Source organism: Mastomys coucha, unplaced genomic scaffold (genome assembly GCF_008632895.1).
Source record: "Mastomys coucha isolate ucsf_1 unplaced genomic scaffold, UCSF_Mcou_1 pScaffold21, whole genome shotgun sequence".
Taxonomy (NCBI): Eukaryota; Metazoa; Chordata; class Mammalia; order Rodentia; family Muridae; genus Mastomys; species Mastomys coucha.
This window is the reverse complement of record NW_022196904.1, coordinates 175,095,734-175,120,474: the sequence shown is the minus strand read 5'-3', so window position 1 is coordinate 175,120,474 and position 24,741 is coordinate 175,095,734. Positions and strand designations below refer to the sequence as shown.

The following is a 24,741-nucleotide window of genomic DNA, read 5'->3' as shown; positions in this document are numbered from 1 at the left end:
CCCACAGGAGAGAGGAGAGGATGCTGGGATGAGGGCCCACAGGAGAGAGGAGAGGATGCTGGGATGAGAGTTCACAGGAGAGAGGACTAGAAAGAAATGAGCTAACTCTTGGGTCTTTCCTCCCACACCTGGCATGTCTCATGGTTTAACATGGCTTATGATTTGAAAAAAGAAAACTTTCTTGACCAAAAGTGAATTTGCCATGAGACCAGCTTTGAGAAGAATATGCATTCCTTTAGGCCTGCCCTCTACTGATGTTAATCCAGATCCCTGTGGTGTCCTTTTGATCTGTCCCTAGGAACCTTCACTGTAGCTCTCTTAATTAGGGTTTCTATTGCTGTGATAAACATCATGACTGAAGAGCAAGTTGAGGGGGAAGGGGACTGTCCAGTTTACACTTCCACAGCACTGGTCATCTTTGATGGGAGTCAGGACAGGAACTCAAACAGGGCAGGAACCTGGAGGCAGGAGCTGACACAGAGGCCATAGAAGGGCGCTGCTTACTGGCTTGCTTCCCCTGGCTTGCTCAGCCTGCTTTCTTAAAAAACCCAGGACCTCCAGCCCAGGGATGGCCCCACCCCCAATGTGCTGGACCCCCCTCCTTCAATCACTAATTAAGAAAATGCCTTACAGCCAGATCTTAAGGAGGCGTCTTCTCGGTTGAGGTTTCCTCCCGTCAGGTAACACTAGTTTACATATCAAGCTGACTTAAGACCAGCCAGCAGAGTAGTGGTGTAGCTTCTCCTCTGTGCTTACAGAACCTTGCTGATAAATGGAGATCTCCAGAAGGAGATCTGGAAACTTTTATAAGTATTGGGGTGCTAAGAGTGTAGTTCTGTTGGTAGTCTGCTAGAATGGAGTCCACAAAGCCCTGGGTTCAGTGTTACTAGCCCAGCATTCAGGAGATAGAGGCAGAAAGATCTTTAATTCATTTGTCTTCAGCTACACTGCCAGGCTGGGCCACATGAGAGCCATTTTGTGTTTTATCATACTGCCCTTTTAGTTGTTGTTAAGTTACATTTAAGAATTATTAAGATTAATAAGAGCAGCAGGAGAGATGCTTCCGGCTACTTTTCCAGGGGATCTAGGTTCATTTTCCAGCACCCACATGGAGGCTCACAAACATCTGTATCTCCAATTCTAGAGGATCGGCTCCCTCTTCTGGCCTCCTAGGGACTGCACAAACAGGGCACACAGACAACCATGCAAGCAATATATCCATACGCAAAAGAAAAGTAAATGAAATTGCCTAAAGAGGAAAATTTTTTTTTTTTTTGGTTTTTCGAGACAGGGTTTCTCTGTGTGTGTGTGCGCGCGCGTGCAAACAGGTGCATAATTTGTGTTATGAGTAGTGTTAAAAAGTGAGTAATATGGCCTAGAGGATAGATTGCTGATGACCCTAGATCTAAATCCGTCATTGCCATGTGCCATGTAGTAGCTGTGATGTTGGGCTAGTTATTTGCACCTTTCAGACCAGTCAGTTTCCTTATGTAAGAGTTGGAGGTGATGGTATCCCTATATCAGGGTAGCTCCTAGGATTGCTGCAGTTGTAGCGTGAACCAGGCAGAGAGAAGCTCTGTGGCTCCTCGGTTTGATGTGCCCGAGCCTGTTCGCCCCATCACTCTGTGAAGCTATTGTGTGCTGGATGCTTCCCCGGAGTCATTAGTAACTCTTCCAGCAGGTGTCACCCTTGCCCCCTCCCCTGAAGCCATGCAATTGTTTCGGATTTGGAAACAAAACTGTCTTCTAGAAGAATCAGTATGAGTGGCTAGAGTCACCAACTGTCCTAAAAGTAAAAACTGGAGAACAAAAAGTGAAGCAATAAAGAAAAGGAAAGAAAAAAAAAAAAAAAAAAAAAACCACAGCAAGCAAAAGACAAAAAGACCAGGAGAGTAAGAATAAGAAAGGGCTGCCTATTATGGGATACCATCCATCACTCCTCCTATAAGAAAATGTGTTAATCCTTAGATTCTCCAGAAAAACCAACGCCACCATTTTGGGCCAAATTTAAAGTGAGCTTTATTTAATAGCAACTACTGACCAAGAGATGGACTTTGGTCAGGACCATTCTAGAACACTTCCCAGCTGGAATGCCTTCCCGCTGAAAGTCGCAGGGACTTGTAAGGACAAACCTGTAGGCCACCATAGTTACCAGGATCTACAATTCCCAACATTCCAGGAATCCCTGGAATGTTACCTGTTCCCTGAGCAGATGGGACTTACTTTAACTTTCGGTATTACAAATGTTTATGGCAGTCTAAGCCTTGAAGTCTAGGCCACCTCCTCTCAAAAGGCCAATAAAAACCAAGTGATGGTTTATAAATAATGCGGACTGATTTTTCTCAGTCAAAGCACAAGAACCCTAAATCGTAATGCCACATGTAGAAGTATTAGGATGAAACTCTAATTCGGTTCCTTAAATAGATGATGTGGCCTGCACAAAGCACACAGCCCCCTGGGCAGGTAGGCCACGAGTGTCCTCAAGGAGGAAGCCAGCCCTGCAGTGACAGTGTCACTGCTGTGATAGACTCTAACAGGACCTACCTTCTTTCCTATAATCTTACTTCCAAACCACTTCCTGGTCAAATACAAACTGCAGCCAGAGAAACCAGCACCGTGGCTGGGAGGAGTCACATTCAAGCCAAAGGCCAGAGTGACCCTGAGGACCACCACGCTTTCCTGGTCCCAAACCTGGTCCCACCAGTCCAGGACTTCTTTACATTGGTGTTTGTGAAGTCTAGAACCTCCGGTATCCTCCAGTCCTAAAGAATTAGCCAGGGCTCCAGGGGAGTAGCTTGTTTGACTAACTAAAACAAGAGATTTTAAAAAAACAAACACAAACCATCCTAGGAACAGTTAGGCCTCTAAAATAAAGGCAGTTACCAGGTATGGGAGAAAAAAAATCAAAAATGTAAGGTGGGGAGTGTTGGGTTGAAGTACCGTGCCGTCTAACATGTGTGTTGGGGGTGAGGAGCGGGACGTTGACTTGTTTTGAAAGTCCATCTGTGAATCACTCGCAGAGTGACTGGCTGCCCGGAAGTGAAGATCATCAAAACCGCTCTGTTGGAATGGAGAGGAGAACAGGCCTATTGTCCAGGCTCATGGAGGTCTGGCCAAACAGACAGCACTGCATGAAGTGAGCCAGGCATTCAAAGCTGGCCGAGTGGGAGTTATGGCATGCTTTGATTTCCCTATTCACCAACAGACCCATTGTGTCTGGGCAGTCATGTTACCGGTGGCTTCCCTCTGTGGTCTGGATGGCGGGCCTTAGGGCCTTGGCAGGTGGAGGGGAACACTTCTAATTCTCAGGACCCAAGGCTTTGGCCGGTGGATGTGGGTTCATAAATTAAGAACTACAGAATTGCCAGGCGGTGATGGCGCACGCCTTTAATTCCAGCACTTGGGAGGCAGAAGCAGGCCGATTTCTGAGTTCGAGGCTAGCCTGGTCTACAGAGTAAGTTCCAGGATAGCCAGGGCTACACAGAGAAACCCTGTCTTGAAAAAACAAAAACAAAAACAAAAAACCCAAAAAAACAAAACAAAACAACAAAAAAAAAAGAAGTACAGAATTATGGGGGCAGGACAATAAAAAGTGGAAAATATTCGAGTGTCTGCCACTAAGTGTTAACTGTTGTGTCAGGTGCCGTGCACTTGCAGAGATACAAACGCCAGGATTGAAGGGACAAGTGGGGATCTCTTTGGTAGACCACAGGGTAGACCACAGGTGGTCCCCAAGCTGATGTGAGCTCCTAAGGAAGATTGCTGAGGTTCCAGATGAGACAGAAGCAATAGTAAAGATTTGGGGTTCAGCAGGGTATGGTGATACATGCTTTCAATGCAGGCACTTAGAAGGCTGAGGCAGGAGGATTGCACGTTTGAAACCAGCCTGGAATACCCTGTCTCAAAGGCAAAACAAAGTAAAAACCCTCCTGTGTGAGCCTGGGTCTCCTATCATGGGTGAGATCGTGATGGGCTGTTGGAGAGCAGAGACATTAGGACCAAGTGGAGGCTGAGCCACGCTCAGATGTGGCAGAGACTGGATAGCCCGTCAGTGCCCCAGCAGAGACTGGAGAGCCCATTGGTGCCCTAGGAAAGAAACTTCTTCAGTGTGTGTACAGAACAAACATGTGTTATTAATTTCAATAAGAGTAGGATTGTTCCTAGCACCTGGGAGTCTGAGGCAGGAGAATTGGCACAAGTTTCTGGCCAGTTCACGCTCTGGAGTGAGACCCTGGAGTGAGAAAACAAAGAACGGTTATTAGGAAAGTCATTGGCCATCACAGCTCATGACTAAAGTCTGAGCAAAAGGATGTGGTAAAAATAAATTCGTCCATTTATAATCATTTGATAGGCTGGAAGAAATAATGTCTGGGATAAAATTTCAAAGGGGAGGCAGTGGGGATTAGACCAGGCTAGGGTATTAGCAATGAGAATCAATAAATGGAATACATGTTTTGAAAGAAGAATCTAGAGGAAGCAAGCACATTAGCAATGGGAGCCAATGTTAGATGCAGGAGAATGTGATGAACTTGGGAGTCGAGGCCAAAGAATAGGCATCAGTAGCCAATGGATGCTGAGTGCTCACTGTCCAAAGGCGACATCTCAGACTCCTGGGGCACAAAAGAGGAGTGTGCCATCCCTAGATAACTCACTTACATGCCCTTGGGAAGGAGGTACACACAAATGTCTTTAAAGAAATCAAGAACAGTGCTGAGAGGTGACTGAGAGGTGAAGGCACTGGCTGTCCCTGCAGTGGACCTAAGTTCAATTCCCAGTGACTCGCAACCACCTTCTAATTCCAAAAGACCTGACTCCCTCTTCTGGCCTTCTCAGGCACTACATACATCTGGTGCCCCGACATACAAACATGCACGCAAAGCTCAGTGCATATACAGTGGGGCTCCTTTAAAGGTCGGGAGCCATTAAAAACAAGGGCAGAACAGCTAGCCCACCCTTCCACGTGCTTGACTGGGAACCATGCGTGGCTGCCCCCGTCTGTCCGTCTTACTGTTTGCTGCTGTTCTACATCCCTCAAGCAGCTCTGTGCAGAGAGCTGACCCAAGCACTGGCCAGGGCGGGGGAAGCGAAAAGTATGATTAAAATTAGTAATCCACAAAATGAATATCTGTAGTTATGTAATCCAGTGTTTGTTATACATCAGTTGATTATAGAACCTGGGGATGTGTTTTTAAAACTGGCAAATCAAACACTAGGACAAACGTAACTTTTGGTCTGTGTTTTGTGAAGAGAACCTGAGATACTGGTTATCTGAAGAGCTGGTTACTGGTTACTCGGTACTCGTTACTGGTTACTCGGTACTCGTTACTGGTTACTGACTCGGCAGGTGAAGGTACTTGCTGCCAACCCAGCAACCTGAGCTCTATCTCCAGGATCCAGGCAGTAGAAGGAGAGATTCTTCTCAAATATACATGCAATCCTAGCAACTGAGGATGCTGAGGCAGGAGAATTGCGGTGACAACCTGGGGCAGTCCTGTCCCAACATCAGCAAAGATTGCTCTATTGGTTTGGTGTTGGTCCCTGGGGCTCTGGCCAAGGTCCTGACTTTTGCTTGTCTTTCTCCAGGAGACCTGGTCATTCTCTCCGATGGTACTCCCACTGCAGGATGGCTGCAGGGCCGAAGCTGCCGGGGCGCCCGGGGCTTCTTCCCATCCTCCTGTGTCCACGAGCTCTGCCTCTCCTCTCAGAGCCGTCAGTGGCACTCACAGAGTGTGCTGCTTCAGGCTCCAGAATACTCCATGGGACAAGCACGGGCCCTCATGGGCCTTTCTGCCCAGTTGGATGAGGAGTTAGATTTCAGGGAAGGAGACGTGATCACCATTATCGGGATGCCTGAGCCAGGCTGGTTTGAGGGAGAGTTAGAAGGTCGAAGGGGCATTTTCCCAGAAGGTTTTGTAGAGCTTCTGGGGCCCCTAAGGACTGTGGATGAGTCGCTAAACTCTGGAAGTAGAGATCACTCCACTGTCAATGGTGAAGTGGATGTCTCTCCAGAAGAAGTGGAGAGTGGGGGTGATGAGGACGACCAGCAGATGGGGACCTATGGAATCGCCCTCTACAGATTCCAAGCCCTGGAAACGAATGAGTTGGATTTTGAGGTAGGGGACAAAATTCGAATCCTGGGGACCTTGGAGGATGGCTGGCTGGAAGGACACCTGAAGGGCAAGACAGGTATCTTTCCCCATCGCTTTGTGAAGTTATGTCCTAGCAAGAGGACAGAGGAAACCTTGGCTCAGCCCCAGGAAGACAGCTTCCCAAAGAACTCTGAAAGCTCTGTGGGGGAGTCAGGGGACTCCGTGGTGGAGGAAGCAAGACCACAGGAGTGTGAAGAAGAAAGACCTGACTGTGATCTCCCAGAACAGGCCTCTGCGCCCCAAGATGATGTGGCACCCGAGTGGATTGGAGATAAGATCTCTGGTCAGGATAAAAATGCCTTAGGAAGCTCCCCAGATGTGGACCTTGAAAGGCCTCTTGCTAAAGGCCTTTCCACACCTGACCTCTCAGAGGAAGTCAATGGTATTTCCTCCCAGCCTCAGGTACCTCTTCACCCCAAAGTACAGAAGAGCCAACATTATTTAACAGCAGGAGGGAGCCACCAAGGCTCAGACCCATTCTCCTCAGAGCTTGTCCCGCTAGAAGCCAGGACCAGAGACTACTCCAGCCTGCCTCCTAGGAGAACATATACCCAGGGTTGGTCACTCCAGAAGCCAGTGCCCCACCTCCAGAGAGCCTCCTCGCTTACAGGCTCAAGGCTAGACAGACTTAGCCACTTTTGCCATCCAGCCATGGCCAGCAATGCTCAGAAACACCCAATATCTACAGAAAATATTGCCAGCCTCTGCTGTGCACCTGAGAGACCAGAGAGGAGGCCTGGTCTACCAGACAGGGGGCCTGTCACAGCTATGACCCCAGCATCGCAGGTGGACAGCTTGGACCTAGATTCCAAGTTGACTGAACAACTGATAGAGTTTGAGAAGAGCCTGTCAGGGCCCAGCACAGAGCCAGGGAAAATCGTACGCCGCTTTTCAATCATGGACTTTTACTCTGAGAAGGATATCGTGAGAGGCTCCTCAGACTCACAGGCCTCACAGGCTTTCCCGGAGAAAAGAAAGACCCTGAGGCCACCGCCGCCTAGACCCCGTACCCCAACACCCATTTCTCCCCACTTGCTGGTTGACCAGAGCCCGAAACCTGTACCCGCCTTGGTTGTGCGACCCTCCCGACCAGCTCCCCTGCCTCCTCCCACCCAGCAGAGGATGAATACGGCCTCCCCCAAGCCCACCTCCTGCGCCCATGTCAGTTGGGAGGCTCCAGAGAAGGAGGACTCTGAGCACACGGAGAAGAGCCCCGCCCAGACGTTTCCATGCCCCTCTGTGTTGGCGAGGATTCAGGGCCTGGAACACGACTTGGACATGTATGCCAGGGCTCAGGAGGAACTGAGCTTGCTGTTAGAGGAGAAGCAAGAGGAGTCGTTGAGGACGGAGGCTCTTGAGACTTTCAAATCCTACGAGAGCGCCATTCAGAGTCTGAACCTGGAGCTCCAGCAGCTGAGAGGTAAGTGTGACTCTAAGTCCTCGCTGTTCGAGAAACATCCTGATTGGCACAGATTTACAACCTCATTACCCCGTCCCTCATTCTGTCGCCTAATGAGATCGCTCTGCCTTGCTGTATCTGTGACCGCTGTGTCCTCTGACTTCATTTACTGCTCAAGTAGAGAAGCCCAGCCTCAGAGATGTGCGCTTTCCATCAACACAGTACCCTCCCTACCGCTGTGGCATCCAGGCTGCATTGTAGATAGGAAGTGCCTACATGAGACTGTCTTAACTAGTTTTAAAAGAACTTGAGTCTTCCGAGAAACTGAAACACATCTTTACAATCAGGGGCCATATTTCAGTAGGAATAGCTTTTATCTCTTACTGTTAGTAAGCATTTGTTTTTAGTGTTGGTCTATATAGAAAACATAACCAGCCCAGGTGGAAGTACATAGAAGGGTGTTCAGATGGCCACTGTAGAGGGAGACATTAAGACTTGGAGCCATTAAGTAGCCTGCCCAGAGAGCTGAAGTTTAAGCTGGTGTTTTCCACTACCCTGACTTCTTACTTCCCACGTGTATAGGCATGCATGCATATGTGTGTAGGTGTGTATAGGTCAGAGGTCAACCTTGGGTACTGTTTCTCAACTACTTTTACCTGTGTTTTTTGAGACAGGGTCTCTCTGGCCTAGAACAGTGATTCTCAACCTTCCTAATGCTCGACCCTTTAATAGAGTTCCTCACATTGTGGTGACCCTAGCCATAAAATTATTTTCGTTGCTACTTCATAACTGTAACTCTTGTTACTGTTATGAATCATCATGTAAGTATCTGGTATGTAGGATCTCTTATATGTGACCCCTGTGAAAGGGTTGTTTAACCCTCTCAGGGGCCATGACCCACAGATTGAGAACCACTTGTCTAGAGCTCACCAAAATTAGGCTAGACTGGCTGGCCAGTGAGCCCCGCCTGTCTCTACTTCCCCAGTGCTGGGGTTCTAGGCACATGGCACCCTACCTGGCTGTTTACATGGTGCTACGGCTTGAATGTAGGTCCTGTGTTTATGCAGCAAGCTCTTTAGGCCATCTCCTCAGTCCCCTCTAGAGACTTACTATTCACCAGACTCACAGGATGAATGATAGAGAACGTGGAGATGGCATGGTGGTCCGTGCCTTTAGTCTTAGCACTCATGAGGCTGAGGCAGGAGAATTGCCACAAGTTCAAAGCTAATCTTGGCAACATAACTAAGCCCCATCTCAAGGAAAGAGAAGGGAAAAAGCAGACGAATGGTGGACAGCCCTACCTCCCTGTGGGACAGACCTACCTCCCTGTGGGACAGACCTACCTCCCTGTCAACCTTAGACTGCTAAAACAGGGTGCAGAAAAGATTCCACTAAAGGGCAGGAAGATGGCTCAGGGTTTACAAGAGGACCTGGGCTCTGTTGCCAGCACTGACATTGTGACTCAGAACTGTTTGTAACTCTAGTTCTAAGGAATTCAGCACCCACTTCTGGTCTTCCAAGCTAGTAGGTGTGCTTCTCTGCCTCTGCCTCTGCCTCTGCCTCTGCCTCTCTGCCTCTCTGCCTCTGCCTCTGCCTTTGCCTCTCTGCCTCTGCCTCTGCCTCTGCCTCTGCCTCTGCCTCTGCCTCTGCCTCTGCCTCTGCCTCTGCCTCTGCCTCTGCCTCTGCCTCTGCCTCTGCCTCTGCCTCTGCCTCCCGAATGCTGGGATTAAAGGAGTATGCCACTACTACTCAGCCCTAGATACATCTTTTAAGGATCCATTAAGAAAAAGTATTATTGGAAAACCCCAAAATGGGTCATTTTCTAAAAGTCAGGAAGCAGATGCAACTGAGAGAGTAAGGAAACCTCAGTCCAAAGGATATTTGCCACGGAATGTAGCCCAGTTCTAAGACGAGGCAACGGGAAGGACCCTAGAGCAAGCTCAATGTACCTGGGCCGCCAGGCACCTGTGCGGAGCCATGGGCTAGGTGCTTAGCAGTCTCTCAGTCAAGTGTTCCTGTAACAACCACCTGAGCGCTTGGAATTCCTGCTGCCCTGGTGACTTGCTTCTGTCATGAGCTTGGACTCCTGGGTCCTGCGGACAGCCAGCTGCTTACCAGTTAATGCGGCAAAACATACAGCCCTGTGCAGACCACACAGCTACTCCACTGTGTCTGCCGCTCCTACAACCCTGAACTATGATGTCATGAGAGCATCCCTCGCAGCCTCCGCTCTTTGGTTCATTTTGTTTTCGTATCTAATGCTGCCCATTAGTTATTCTCAATGCCTCAGAGTTCCTTTCCACTGTTAAGATTTTCTCTTTACCGGGTGTGGTGGTGTGCAGAGGCACAGGCAAATGGATCTATGTGAGTTCGAGGCCAGTCTGGTCTACATTGGACAATCAGGGCTACACAGAGAAACCCTGACTCTCAAACCAAAAACAAAACAAGAAACGTTTTTCTTTTCCTGAGGTAACATTATTATTTGCAGTGTAATAAGCTCACTAAAATGTGTTTTATTTTTAAGTGTGAATTGTTTTTATGAGCATGCAGGGCCAGGAGCATATTATGGTCTCCCAGACACACACTTAACGACAGCTCTGAGACAAGCAATTGGGCCCAGCGCCCTGTGTCCCACACCCTGCACCCTGTACCCTGGGCCCCGCACCCTGTGACCTGCGCCCCAGTTACTGTCTGAGCACCCCCCAGGGGTGGGGAATGTCCCCAGTCCTCTTCCCTGGTCTGAGTATGTCCCACTCCTGGTTAATCACGGTGGTGGACTCCTTCAACTGGCATCTCTAATATTAGGCTTTATTTTCATAGGAGAGTCCTAGTCTTTTCTCTCACTTTCTAGATGTCTCACCTAATTTTTCTTGGGCTTTTTAATTGCTTTTTTATGTATTTATTTTATTGTGTGTGTAAGTCTGACCCCTGTTCGTCAGAAGGTCATTGACAAAGTTCAGGCTCAAGGTAGGGGGAGATTGGCAAATACCTTCACACATGTTTTTAGGATTCTAATTTTCCTCTGTTGTTGGTTTTTTAGGTTTTATTTTTTATTAGTTTTAACATTCTGTATGTGTCTAAGACCCCCCCCTGAAGCTGGAGACACAGGCAGCTATGAGCCCCTGTGGGTATGTGGAACCTGACAGAGTCTCTCTGAGAGCAGACCATGTTCTAACTGCTGAGTGGCTCTCCTGCCTGAGGTGCCCTTTGATAACCTATAATTATATATGATTAGCTCAGCATTTGGATAGTTTTTAAGACGTTTTTTATATTTCTTCTAATTTTTTAGCTTTTTTATGTGAAGGGTCCAAAGAACTTAGACTTCGTTATAGGAAGTCCATAGGCTAAGTAAGCAGTGTTTGGCTCTGACTGATAATTGGGAGTTTTACATTTCAAATTATCGTATGTATTAAGGTAGAGGGCTACAAGGTAGTTATAGATTGTCCTGACTCTGGGATTGGCCATCTCATTTGGCGTAGGCTCGGGTCAAGCCAATGTCATCTAGAAAACGTCTTTCTTTTTGCTGAGAGCAGGGTATAGTGTGATGAACATTCTAGAATTGCTATTTGCCTCTTGGAGTTCCAGTCACGTGGGCTGAGGACCGACAAGTCCGGGGCTTCATCTAAAGCACTGTGTGCTGAAATCTTTTGACTCTCTAGGCAGCAGATACCGTGTAGTTCAGTCCTCAGACATTTGGATTTCTGTTTTCTCTTTTTAGTTTTTTGAGACAGGATTTCTCTGTGTAGCCCTGTTATCTTGGAACTCACTATGTACACTAGATTGGCCTTGAACTCACAGAGATCCTCCTGCCTCTGCCTGTGAGTGCTGAGATGAAAGGTGTACGCCACCACTACTACCACCCAGATGACGCTGGATTTTTTAGAACTTGTTACATTTAGAAGTTCCAGTCAGAACTGCTGTGTGCTAAGTCCTGGGAGAGGCTGGTTCTAGCGCGTCATACTTCTCTCCCATCTCTAGGTGAGGCTCACATACCTGAATTTGACACATAGTCTCCATGTGCATGAATTCCTCATCCATCAAACATTGGTATTCAGTATGAGCCAAGCATGGGGTCACACCGGTTCGTAAGGAAGACACATTCATGGGATTGCCCACACATGCATGTCGGAAACTCTGGCGATCCTACTGACATTGGCCTCTGGTTAATCACACTTTCTGTCCTGCAGCTTTTGAATCATGCCTACAGTCTATGGAGTTACTCTCAGTGCAAGAACGCCATTGTTTGCCCTCACTACAGAATGAGTCAGCCTCCCACTCCACACAAACCTTGCTTCCTGCTTCTGTCAGTCTTGTCTCTAACATAACGTCAAGAAAGAGGTCAACAAGAGGCACAAGACTGTTTATTTGAGACAGGGAGGGTCTCACTGTCTAATCCCAGCTGGCTCAGAACATGAGCGCATGTGTGTGTGTGCACGTGTGTGAGGGCAAGGCATATGCATTGTATACTTGTGTGTGCCCAGGCACACGTATGTCAAGATCGGAGGATGTGGGGTGGCTCTACCACTTTGCGCTTTATCTGCTTGAGATAGGGTTTCTCACTGAACCTAGAGCTCAGTGTTGTTTGGCTAGGCCAGCAAGCTTCCCTGCCTCAGCCTACTGGCCCACCATCTCCCAGCCACGCAGACACACAAGCCTGCAGTCCTGGGGTTACAGGCTCGTGTGACTATGCCAGGTTCATTTGTTTGTTTAATGTGGGTATTGAGGACTTAAACCCAGGTTCTTGCATTTGTACAGCAAGCCCTCTAAACCCACTGAACCCTCTTCCCAGCCCCTGGCCTTGAACTTTTGGCTGTGCTTCTCTAGTCTCCCTGAGGGCCGCCACAGCAGGGGAGGGTGCTGACTTGTAAATGAGATCAGAGTATGTTTTTAAGGAAAGTCATATTTTCAAAATAAGCATTGGGTGGGATAAAGAAAGCCAATAGATTAACCATCTGAAGATTGCTAGGAAGGAGCCACGAAGCAATCTATAATATTCTAGAGATACTCAAAATATGTAAAGCAGGTTTTATCTCTATAAAAATATTATCATTCTAAAAATGATGTGAAATGTCTCTGGTATAATATTTCTTTCTCCAAGTAGTAAAATAGGCTAAACTATCCAAACCTGGGCCAGCTGTGGTGGCACACACAGATGATTTCAACACTTGGGGGACACAGTCAGTGGGATCTCTGAGTTCCAGGTGAGCTAGGGCTACAGAGTGAGGCCCCGTCTCAAAAAATAAAAAATAAAAAATAAAAATAAATAAATAAGATAGTCAAACCAATTTGTGGTTTTTTTGTTTGTTTGTTTGTTTAAGATGATGAAAGTTTTTGTGAGCCAGGGTGTAGCTCAGTGAAAGAATGCGTGGTTCAGTGCTCCAAGGTCCTCCATTCAATCCTGGCATCATCCCCACCAAGGAGTAAAAAAGTAGGACAGTACTAATCTTTCCCTTTTTCTAGTCTGTCAGTACACAGGAAGAGAGCAAGAATCCTTAACCCACAGGGCATCTGCTGCAGGGTGTTGGCTCGGGACGAATTACCACGGCTAAGTCAACTGGATTTTATCCTGGTACAGAACAGCAAACACAGCCTGAACCTAGGAATGATCTGTCCATTCGGAATAGTAACTAGCTTTTCCTCTTAGGCTGACGGGTTAGTGGCGCTTAGGACTGTTTGTTTGGTTAGGATTGATCAGTGAGTCACAGATCTTGGCGGTTTGTAGGGTGACCTTGCTAACACTTATTTCCTCATGCTCAGGGTCAGGCACAGGGTGGGAAACTGCGGTAGACCCAGGTTCGTCAGAGGCTACAGACTTTGCAGGCCGTAGCAAAAGAGCTTGAGCTAGCCTTAGACCCCATCATGCCGTCAGTCCCTGAGTGTGCCCTGTCCAGACCTACCTACTACTGGCAGCTGTGTTGAATAAGTAGGAACCACACTGCTGATGGTATCTGGGTGTGTGTGTGTGTGTGTGTGTGTGTGTGTGTGTGTGTGTGTGTGCAGGAGCATGAGTATGGAGCACAAAGGTCAACCTTAGGTGTTGTGGCTCAGGCGTTCTCTGTTCTCTGCCTTGTTTCTGAGACAGCATCTCACTGGCCTGCAGTTTTCCAATCAGGCTGAGCTGGCAGGGAAAGAAGCCCGGAGATCCACCTGTCTCCACCCTCCAGTTTTAGAAACCTAAACGTTAGCACCCAGCTTTTGTTGTGTGTTCTAGGGCTCAAACTCCAGTCCTCACGCTTGATTAACAAACATTCCTGGCTGTCTCTGCAGCGCCTAGCTCCAACTTTCTTGAGCATGACCACGTGCTAACTAACAGGGGTTGGAGAAGATTATGATCCAGAGCCTAGCTCCAGAGCCCTCCCAGTGTCTAGTGTGGGGCACCGAGGATGTAAAACCAGCACAAGATTGGGCCTGGGGGGGAAAGGAAGGCTAAGTAAAGAAAGACTTTCAGAGGAGAAAGTTAACCAGTCACAGCTCTGAGGAAGCCAGATATGGTAACTCGTGCCTTTAAGTCTGAGTTCTGGGCTAGCCTGGTCTATACAGCGAGTTCCATTCCAGCCACAGACACAGGGCTGGGGGTGTAGACCACTCAGTGGCAGAGTGTGGGAAGACCTGGATTGAGCCCCCAGCACAAAGCACAAGCAGCGACCTAGCTCACTTCCTCTGCGGTAGGCAGCGCCTCTCCGTTTTACACAGCGTTTTCCTCTGACCATCCATAAGTCCTGTCTCTTACCTCTAATGTACTTTTCTCTTTTTATCTCTTCCCTCGGCTGGCCTGCCAGCTGTGCTTCCCTTATCATGATTGCTCTATCAAAGATACTGTTGCTAGAGAACTTTGTTTTCCCAAACAGCCTCTCTCTGTCTCTGTTTCTCTCTGTCTCTCTCTGTCTCTCTCTGTCTCTGTCTCTGTCTCTCTCTCTCTCTCTCTTTCTCTCTCTCTGTGTGTGTGTGTGTGTGTGTGTGTTTCTGCTTGTACAGGCCAAAGGTCAAGGACAAATTGCAGAAGTCGTTTTCTCTTTCTCCCTCGTGGGTTTGAGAAATTGAGCCCAGGTTATTAGGCTTGGTGGCAAGCAGCTTTACCAGCTGAGCCAGCTCACCAGCCCCCACACACCCCCTTTTCTGAAATTTAAAAACTACATTCATGTCTGTGTGCCCTGGCATGTGGGTGGGCTCGGGACAACTCTCTGCAGTCAGTTCTCTCCTTTAGCTTTGTGGGGTTGAACTGAATTCACAGGTCAGCAGATGCCTCTGCCTGCTGAGCTAGCCTCTGCCTGCTGAGCTAGCCTCTGCCTCTCCCCATTTTTAAATAGTATCTCATACATAACTCTAGCAGGTCTCAAGTTTCAGGATCCACCCCCTGCCAGCAGCACTTGCTGAAATTATTATAGCCCTATAGCACAGTGCCCAACTAGAGTGATTAATCTTTTTATTGTTTTGGTTTGTTTTAAACACTGAGTCTCCCTATGTAGCCCTGGCTGGCCTAAAATTTTCTGTGTAGACCAGGCTGCCACAAACTCCCAAGTGCTGGGATAAAAGGTGTGTGCCTTTCTGGAAAGGAAAATAATGTTTGTTTTCAGTTGGATTAGAAATAAGCAAGATCATCGAAGTTTAGACTTAAAAGCAGAGAGACCATCAACATCCTCATTTCACACATAAGAAAGTAACAGCTGAGGCCGAAGGGATGCTTAGCAGTTAAGAACACGGATTCCTCTGGAAGAGGATCCAGGTTCTGTTTTTAGCCCCACATGACGGCTGGAAAGCATGGGTGCCTGCACACAATCACACAGACGCACACACAGACACACACATGCACACAGATGCACACACGCACACATGCTCACACAGACGTACACACGCACACATGCACACACATGCTCACACACATGCACACACGCACACACGTATACGGGATTTAAAAAATAAAGTAAACCAGAAAGGAAGGAAGGAGGGAGGAAGAGGGAGGAGGAGAGGAAGGGAGGAGGAAGGAAGGAAGGGAGGGAGGGAGGGAGGGAGGAAGGGAGGGAAGGGAGGAGGAAAGAAAGAGAGAGAGAGAAAGAGAGAGAGAGAAAGGAAGAAAAAAGGCAAATACCTGGATGTAGTGGAAAGTTCCTTTAATCCCAGGACTGAAGAGGCAGAGGCAGGAGGATCTCTGTAAGTTTCAGACTAGCCTGGCCTACATAGTGAGACCCTGTCTCAAAAATAAAAATGAAACCAGCTTTGTTGGTGGTGAGTTCTCTATGGATTTTGCTCTTCTTTTGCATAAAGTTGTCTTTCTAAATATTGTCACGTGTTTGTGAGAAAATCACGATCTTAACTTTGTAGATACTGACTCATTCGGCACAGCAGTCCTGTGTGCTCCTGTGGGGATCGGATGTTGGGGTACTGGGGGTGAGGAGCTGCCTTGTGCGGGGAGGTCAGTAAATCAAGACTGGAGATGAGGGAGTAGCAGTGTAGGCCAGAGAGCATTCATTGCGGAACTACACCATGGTAACGTGGTAGAATGCCCGTGTTAGGTGTAACTCTTTTCATCTGGCTTCATGTAGCAGTGTATGCAGTCATAGCCAAGTTATTCCAGCACCCAGTCTCATGAAGCTCACACTGGCTTTGAACTTGCTGTTTAGCCAGGATGACTTTGAACTCCCAATCTTCCTGCCAAGTGCTGGAATTAGAGTCATTCTTCACCATATCCAACTGGATTATTGTGTGGTAAAAATAATAATAACTGCTTGCTTCCTTTGAAGGATAGTAAAAATCAAACCAGACTTTTCTTTTGACTTCTAGCACAAATCATAGCTTGTACATTCATGCTCATGCTCACTCAATTTTACACATACACACAGGCACACATACATATACACATGCATACACACATGGACCCAGCCATACACACATATGCACATGCACCCAGGCACACACACACATGCACACATGTGCACATATGCACACACACCGAAGCCAGAATGACTGGGACTGTCACTGATGCTGTTGATGGAAAGATTCATGAGAAGAAAATATATGGGCTGAGTCTCGGGGCGAGATCAGAAGTTTTGATGAGCTAAAGAGAATCCCAAAGTGAACAAAACCCAAGCATGATAGCCCAGGCCTGAAAACCCAAAATACATAAGAGGATGAGGAAGGAGGCTTATAAATTCAAAGACTGTATGGGCTACAGACTGAGTTCAAGACCAGCCTGAGCAAGTTAGTGAGCCCCTTTGTCAAAAAGAGAGGAGGCAGAGCAATGTTGCACACCTTTAATCTCAGGAGGTAGAGATAGGGCTCTCTATGAGTTCAAGGCCAGCCTGGTCTACACATTGAGTTCCAAGACTGTCAGGGCTACACAGAGATCTGTCTCAAGCAACAACAACAAAATCAAAGGGAGAGAGAGGATGGAGACCCACCACAGTGCTGCATGCTTGCCTGGAGTGTATATACTGCAAGCCAGCAAAGGAAGACACCCACGGTTTTCAAGAACCCATCTAGGAAGTTGTGAGGGAAAAGTAGAGCCGAGGGCTGTCAGAGCTGGAAGATTCAGTGGAGTCACGGAGGCCATCTTGTAGATGGACCAGCTGAATTCTGGAGAGAATATGCAGTTTAAAGGTAAGAGGATAAACACTGAATTATGAACAGGGCATACTACTCTGGTTTCTCAGAGTTCTTTACACAACTCTAACACTGCAACTTAGAGAAAAGCTAAAGATATTATTCTTTATATCTAATGGGAGAGCAGGAAGAACGGCTATTTGAGGCTGAGGTGAAACCTCTCCCAACACATGAGGGCTTGACTCGGTTGCCGTTGCCAACTGTGTTTGTTATGTAGTACATAACTCATGGCGTTGCTTTATTTATCTTTTTATGAATTATTTGTGTATTTTATGTATATGAGTACATTGTAGCTGTCTTCAGACATACCTGAAGAGGGCATCATTACAGATGGTTGCTGGGAATTGAACTCAGGACCTCTAGAAGAGCAGTCAATACTCTTAACCACTGAGCCATCTCTCCAGCCTGTGCATTTTGCTTTATAGTGTATGTCTTTTGTTATGCCCCAAGTGAGCGTCCCTTTGTTTATTATCTTCTCTTCGCAATGTTCATGTATAAGACCTATCTTATGTCTGTCTGTCTGTCTGTCTGTCTGTCTGTCTACTGGAAATTTGCTGGATTCTCTTAGGCACTTTCACACCATCCTTTATGAAGCTAGCCACATTCTTTAGTTCTTAAACACAGTGTATAACGTGGATAGGAAATGATTTTAGAAACTGATGGTGTTGATACTTTCTGATAAGTGTTTAAGAAAGGAGAACATAACTGTCTCTGGACAAGACATTTCACATCGTGACTGCCATGACAGAGAAAGTCATAGGAAAACCTATTCTGCCTTCAGTGCTGTGACTTCTGGCAACTGGAGGGTGTGTGGCTCAGGGTTTGAGTGTATACTACCTGGTTACTGGAATCTCACAGGACAGAAACCCTCAGGGCAGGGGAACTGTGCTTCTCAGAGCAGAGAACCCTGGCTTTCAATAGGGTCTAAAGGTCCAGTTGGAGCTGCTGGTGTAAGCATCTCCTTTCATCCAGTGGCTTCCTGAAAGCGAGACTGCAGACTGACATAAGACCCTAGCCGGGCCTCTGAAAGGGAGCTCTTTCTCTTTCACGTCACCTTTTCTATGAGACCTTGAGGGCATCAGAATGCCTGTACCTTCAGTGCATAAAGCCGCCAAGCCAGTCTGACCAGCTCAGGGAAACACCAACAATGCTGCCAACACCAATCGCATGGATTCTAGTTACTAATTATCTCCTGGCCCCTGAGGAGAAGATAGAGTAGCTCACTGATTGGATCCTGAAGTTGAAATGACTCCACAGCGCCCTGCACTCCAGACAGAGCAACAGGAAGACTCCAGTGCTGTGGGAGACATTTTAAGGACAGATCTGGCCTCAGGGTAGACTGCACCTGTTCGAGTTTCAGCCCAACCCTGAGCCCATGGAACAGAGACGCAAAGCCGGTGATCCTACGGAACATGAGTGAGACACATGAGATTGGGAGGGAAAGAGTCACCGAGCGAAGAGGGCCTCAGGGCTCCAGCTGGGAGTTTGGGGACTACAGGAGCCTCCGGGAAAGGAGCCTTACTGAGCCAGGTGGGCTCCACCCAGAAAATGGCCTGGACGCCACAAACTGGGCCAAAAGGCGGAATCGGCCCTACAGAAAAAGGGATTGTGGGTACTGGGATTTTGAGCAGAGTGAACCAGACTATATGGATTCTGGGGAAACAAATCGAAGCGGAAAGGAGGGTCTCTTCCAAGAAGGCTCCGCTCCTTACCGAAACGGAGAAAACATAGAGTGTATGAATCTCAGGCCTGGGACAGAGGGGCGTTTACTTGTGGGAAGCCCGCCTGGGATCCTGGAAGCTGGAGGACGTGGAAAGGTGAATGGCTGTGTAGATTATAAGGATGTGATTTATAACCCCGAGGACCTGCAAAAAGTCAAACACAGGAATGGCTACAGGGATTTGGGCGACTCTTTGGAGAATTTATATCAACCTCAGAACTGGTACATGGGCCTGAGGAATTTTAATAACAGCCTTGAGGATTGTAAAGGAATTAACTTAGATTATAGAGATCACAGGGATTCATGTCACGTTCCTGGGCCTTATACCAACGGTGAGTCTCTGGAGCTTCCAGATTTGAATGGGGTCACCGGAGGTGAAGAATTTGCTAGATACTATGAAGAAGACAGGAAGGTTTGCCAACGTAACAAAATCTACCCCAAAGCAAAGACTGACTGTCCCGCGGATCTGGCTAATTTTGATACAGAAAATAAAGGCTATGATACTTTCTCCACAAACTCCGAGTCACATTGTTACAGACCGGCTGCTTCTCTCCATCGAGGAGAAGATTTGAAGTATGAGGATACTGACAGATTGGGAATGAAGGTCCCCAGAGGCAGAGGAGTCATCTCTGCAAGTCTGCCGCAGCATCCTGGGGGCAAGCAAGGAGAACATCACATTGGGATTTCTGGGGCCCCTGCCTTAGAAAGTACCTGGCACGTGGGGGAGATGAGAGCGTTGGCTGGTTCAGAGCCGTGGAGAAGGAATAGCTGCTTCCGTCGCACGGCTCCCAGCACCCTGAGACGCTCTGAGTTCGTGCAGAGAAGGAAGAAGACTCAAGGTAGGAGTCCAGGTGGCCGTCTGGTGGGAAAAAATGAGTCCTGGGAATAGGTAATGTGGATGGGGTAGTGAGACCGTTCGTGCAGTTGTATGTTCAGAACCTTGGCCCCCTGAATGTGTTTGCATGAGACCAACCTAGAGGCATGATCCTCGGAGTATCTTGCAGAGAGACATCACACATAGTGTCACAAATGATGTGTGGTGGCCCTCTCACAAGACAACCTCTCATGGGAGTTTTTTTCTCTTTTGATTGTCAGCTGCCCCCAGTTGCAAACCTCTTTCCATCCTTATGCTATTGTTTTTATTCTTGCAGGGGCAGCCCAATTGTCATCGTGGCATTAGGGCTAAAAATTACCTTTCCAGCAAATTTCTCTCAGTCCCTAAGCTTCTTTAGACTGTAGTGGGAATTTCTCTCAGTCCCTAAGTTTCTTTAGACTGTAGTGGGAAAGAAGTGTGGACCTCCGCCATCAGCTGCTCTTTCCTCAATAGTCCAGCCAGCATAATGAACTCCAGTAGGATCCAGGCATAGATTTGTGTTTGTCACCGTGCCTGTGCCTGTTATGTTAGGTGCACACCATCTCATCCCTACAGCCTTCCCTCAGTGATCTGCAAAGTGGGAGTGTCAGGAGTCTGATCACAAGGACTCCTCTTGCCTGTGCCTTCAGTACTTTATTTGATAAACTTGTTCATATGTTGCGTTCTTCTCAGGCTAAACAGCCTGAGTTGTTCTAACTAGTTGTGACGGGGGTGGGGGGTTGGGGGGTGATGGAACTGAAGAGAGGGAATGATGTGGAACCCTCCCTCATACTCTCCTTCCTTTCTCACGTAGGGCTCCCACAGAATGGCTCCTGCTTAGGTTAGCTCTGGAACCATCAAAGACCAATGAGATAAACCTCCATTTCAACCCCAGATGCGCCAGCATTTTATACCCCCTTCCCTGCTCCTCCTGTACGGGCGTTATCCCATGCTCCTTGGCTTGATAGAATTTAAAATTGCCAAGCCACTCTTTGGACAAAGCTGGCTCCACGTATCTATACTTAGGAAGATAAAAATGAGATCAAACCTGGCTTCAGTCAGGAGGCGGAGGAATTCAGCAGCTAATCTTTCTTCTTTTCTTTCTGTGAATTTATTTTCTCTCTGAAATGATCAGGATCAGGTGACATCTAAATTCCTCACAACTCAAAGAGACAAGTCTGATTGTGATCCCTCCTGTGGGCTGGGATGCGCTCCTCTTCCCTCCCCCACATCCGTAGGTGAGCTTTGTTCCTTACCTGCAGTTCCTTATCGTTGGAAGCTCCCTATCACCAGGGTGTTTATTTATTGTTTAGTGTGCTGTAATGTGCCCTCTGATCTCTCTGAAACTGGCCTGGTTCCACCTTACCCTTTGTGCTTTCACGGCTCTGTCTTTGTATCTGCCCCTGAGGATTCCTCGTGGAGCTGGCGGCATCTCTTAGACTCCTGATGCCCCCTTGGCCAGTCGTCAGGGCTCATCCTCCTTAGGAATCTCTAGGCTCCCTATTGTACTGGTAGCTGTCTTTGAGTACCAGCCACAACCTTTACTTCATGTTACCCAGCAACAGCAGGCATTGCAGGAGGAAACAAGTGTTAGAGTGGGTGTGCCTTGGGTTCAAATCTCAGCCCCAGAATTTACGAATCACTTCATTTTAGGTAAATTGCTTAGATTCTCTGAGCCTTAGATTCGCTATTGGCTAAGCCGTGATGTTATCCATGGGGCTGGCTCAGTGGTTAAGAAATCTTGCTGCTCTTACAGAGGACTCAGGTTTAGTTCCGAGCACCATCATGGCTCATAACCTCCTGTAACTCCATTTCCAGAGTAACAGGAAACCTCTTCTGGCCTTTGTGAGCACCAGGCATGTTTGGAACACACATATAGGTGCAAGCAAGACATGCATACACATTTTAAAAAAATGTTTTCAAAAGATATAGTAAGTGCTTATACACTAATGTGTGCATGTGATCCACTAACTCGCCTTCCCCTCACTAGACTGGCACTTGGTGGTCCCCAAGACACAGATTTATAGACACCGCTCCTCTTGGACATTTGCAAACACTTGAGCTCTAAGGGTGAGACATTCCGCCTGTCTCTCCCTTCCAGGTCCCATCCCTCCCACCCATCCACCAGAGCAGTAGTTACTTTGTAGCTGTGCCCCACCCATTGTTTTGCAAGCCAGAGGCCAGGCCTTTCCCCGGCTTTCTCTCTTCCCTCCTCTCACCAGCCTCACCAGTTCCTTCCCTGTGTACATCTGTCTTGGGGCGGTTAGGCCCAGTCTGTTATAGTTTTGGACCTTGGCCCTAGGGTGTGGGCCCTGAACTTAGGAGCCTTTTCTCCTAAAGTGTCAGGTTTCTGTGAGAACTGGAGGCCTGAGTGAGGCTCCTCACCGGGAGGCTGTCTTCACTGTGCGCATTTGTAGGATTTGAGGAGATTTCTCCACAGGTGTTGGGGTCTTCACCTCAGTGGCTTCCCTGTGGGAGTCCTCCCTTATACTTAGCCCTTTCCTGGCCTACGACTTGATCTCTGGCTTCTGGTCCAGGCTGCTTGTTGGCTGTCTTCTGTTAGTTTATGTCCTTACTTGTCAAAAGCTGGAAATTGTCTCAGGGAATAAATGGGTAAATACAAATGTGGCCTAGTTGCATTTTCTTGTTTTGAGTCACATCCTCTTCGGTTTCTGCAGCTTTTGATTGTTTCGTAATGCCTACATATAATTATGGTTTTAATGCCGTGTCTGGAGCTGTTAATTAGTTATCAGTAGGAAGGTCAGCAGGACAGAAGCCACCAGTTGGTTATCTTTAAGGTTTTACGCTTGCTAAGAATGTCATTGGCTATGGCAGGAAAGGACCTGGGTCTCGAATCCCATGTTACCTGTGTTGATGTGAGTGATGTGAGGGCCTGGAGAGGAAAAGTTCTTACAGAGACCAGTCTGAAATTAGAGCTCTGTGGGACCGAGGCCAGGGCTCCAGGTTGAGAAGGCCATGGCAGAGTCATTTTATATTACTTCTAGAAGGACCCTTTGTGCCAACAGATCTAATGTTTCTAATAAATAATAGGTAACTCTCATAACTGGGTTATCTTATTACCTTATATGTATGAGTGTTTTGCTTGCATGTATGTCTGTGACCCATGCGTCAGAAGATGTCAGAACTCCTGGGACTGGAGTCAGAGGTGGCTGGGAGCCACCATGTGGGTGCTAAGAATCAAACCCAGGCCCTCTGCAAGAGCAACGAGTTGTCTTAACTGCTGAGCCGCAGCAGTCATGACTGGGTCTTAAAGCACAGTTAGTGAGTTGCAACCAGCATTTCTGAAAAATAAAAGTTGTGAGCTTCCCCTCCCCTTTTTTGTTTATTGTTTTCTATTTATTTGTTTGCTTGTTTTGAGACAAGGTCTTTCTATGTAGCCCTGGCTGGCCCAGAACTTGGTATATAGTCCAGGCTGGCTCCTCCTCTTCTTGCCTCTGCCTCCTGAGTAATAGGATTAAATCCCTGGCACTATGCCTGGTTTTTGTTGTTGTTTCTTTACCGTTGTATTGAGATGGCCTCTCTCAGATTCTCAAGCCAAGTTAGCCCTAGAACTTCTTTGTATAGCCTAGACTCACATTAAAATCAGAGCAATCTTTCTGCCTCAGCCTCCCTCGAACCCCCAAGTGCTGGGTTACAGGGATGATCCACTATATCTAACTAAAATAGGAGTTAATGGTAAAATTTAAAAACACATCTAGTGTCATCAAAAAGCATGTTTTATGTATGTATGAGTGTGTATATGTGTACACATATATACATATACACACATATACATATATACACATATATACACACACAGGCATTCATTTTGTAAATGAATATACACACATTGAAGAAGATGTAGGTCACATTTTAAAAAGTTTAAAAGCACTTAAATCCAAACTACTTAATTTATGAGTGAGGAGGGGGCACACGCTGAAACTGGCCAACCTCCAAGGCAGCTCAGACAAGCCCAGATCAGAAGGCACTTGTAATTAACTGCTTAGACTAGCACTTCTGCTACATCACCAGGGCTGAAGCCAGAAGTCTGGATTCATTCTGCTTAAACAAACTTAGAAGAGAGGGAAGTACTAGGAGCTGGGGGGTAGAACACATGCCACACAACAGAGGCAGGAAGCAGAGGCGAGCAGAGGTCCACCTTTGATAGCGGGCGGGGCACAGAACAGCAGAGGCCTGGTGCTGTGACAGGGAGTGTGCGTTTCTTTTCCTGTTACTGGGATAAAATACTCTAACAAAAGCAACTTTTAAAAGCAAAGGTTTAGGGGCTAGAGCGATGGCTCAGCGGTTAAGAGCACTGACTGCTCTTCCAGAGGTCCTGAGTTCAATTCCCAGCAACCACATGGCGGCTCACAACCATCTGTAATGGGATCTGATTCCCTCTTCTGGTGTGTCTAAAGATAGCTACAGTGTATTCATATATATAAAATAAATAAATCTTTAGAAATAAAAAAGGAACTGCCGAACCGCCAACACAGGGAAATCAAGGAGGGAGGAGCTTGAAGTGTATGGTCACATTGCATACTCTGTCAAAAGGGAAACAATGCAGGCACCATAATGCTTATCCACCTTGTCCATGTTATAGAGTGAATTCCCAGCCCAAAGGGTGGTCCTACCTTCAGTTAAGATGGGGCTCCCACACCAACCAATAGGATTCAGATGCCAGAGGCCTGCTGTCCCAAGACAGTGTATTGTCAAGCTGATGATTAACACTAATGGCCACAGCCCCACCCTTTGCCAACTTAACACCTACACGTATCATTTCTTTTTAAAGGTTTATAGTCTATATTACTTTTAAATTTATTACTAGGATGGCATGATGAGGTCAGAGGGCAACTTTGTGGGGTTGGCTCGTACCCGCTACCTCTGCGTAGCAGATCAAACTCAGGTTTCAGGCTTGTAACACAAATGCTTTTACTCACGGGCACATCCCTTCTCAGCCATAGCTTTCCATCCCTTGCTCCCAGGGGCTCAAGACCAAGTTACAATGTAAGCGCTATTCATC

The 24,741-nt window shown here is 47.4% G+C and overlaps 1 protein-coding gene across 3 annotated transcripts in view; it reads left to right on the top strand.

Moving 5' to 3' along the window:
- The window catches only part of Dnmbp (dynamin binding protein), a 94,529-nt gene that overhangs the window by 31,951 nt on the left and 37,837 nt on the right, over window positions 1-24,741 (top strand). For 2 of the 3 annotated variants that reach the window (XM_031390396.1, XM_031390395.1), the window contains one exon: window positions 5,584-7,569. In XM_031390396.1, the coding sequence (XP_031246256.1) occupies window positions 5,584-7,569 (1,986 nt within the window). Of the gene's footprint in view, window positions 1-5,583; window positions 7,570-17,871; window positions 19,705-24,741 lie in introns of those variants that run through there. The other variant, XM_031390397.1, reaches the window with a different exon arrangement.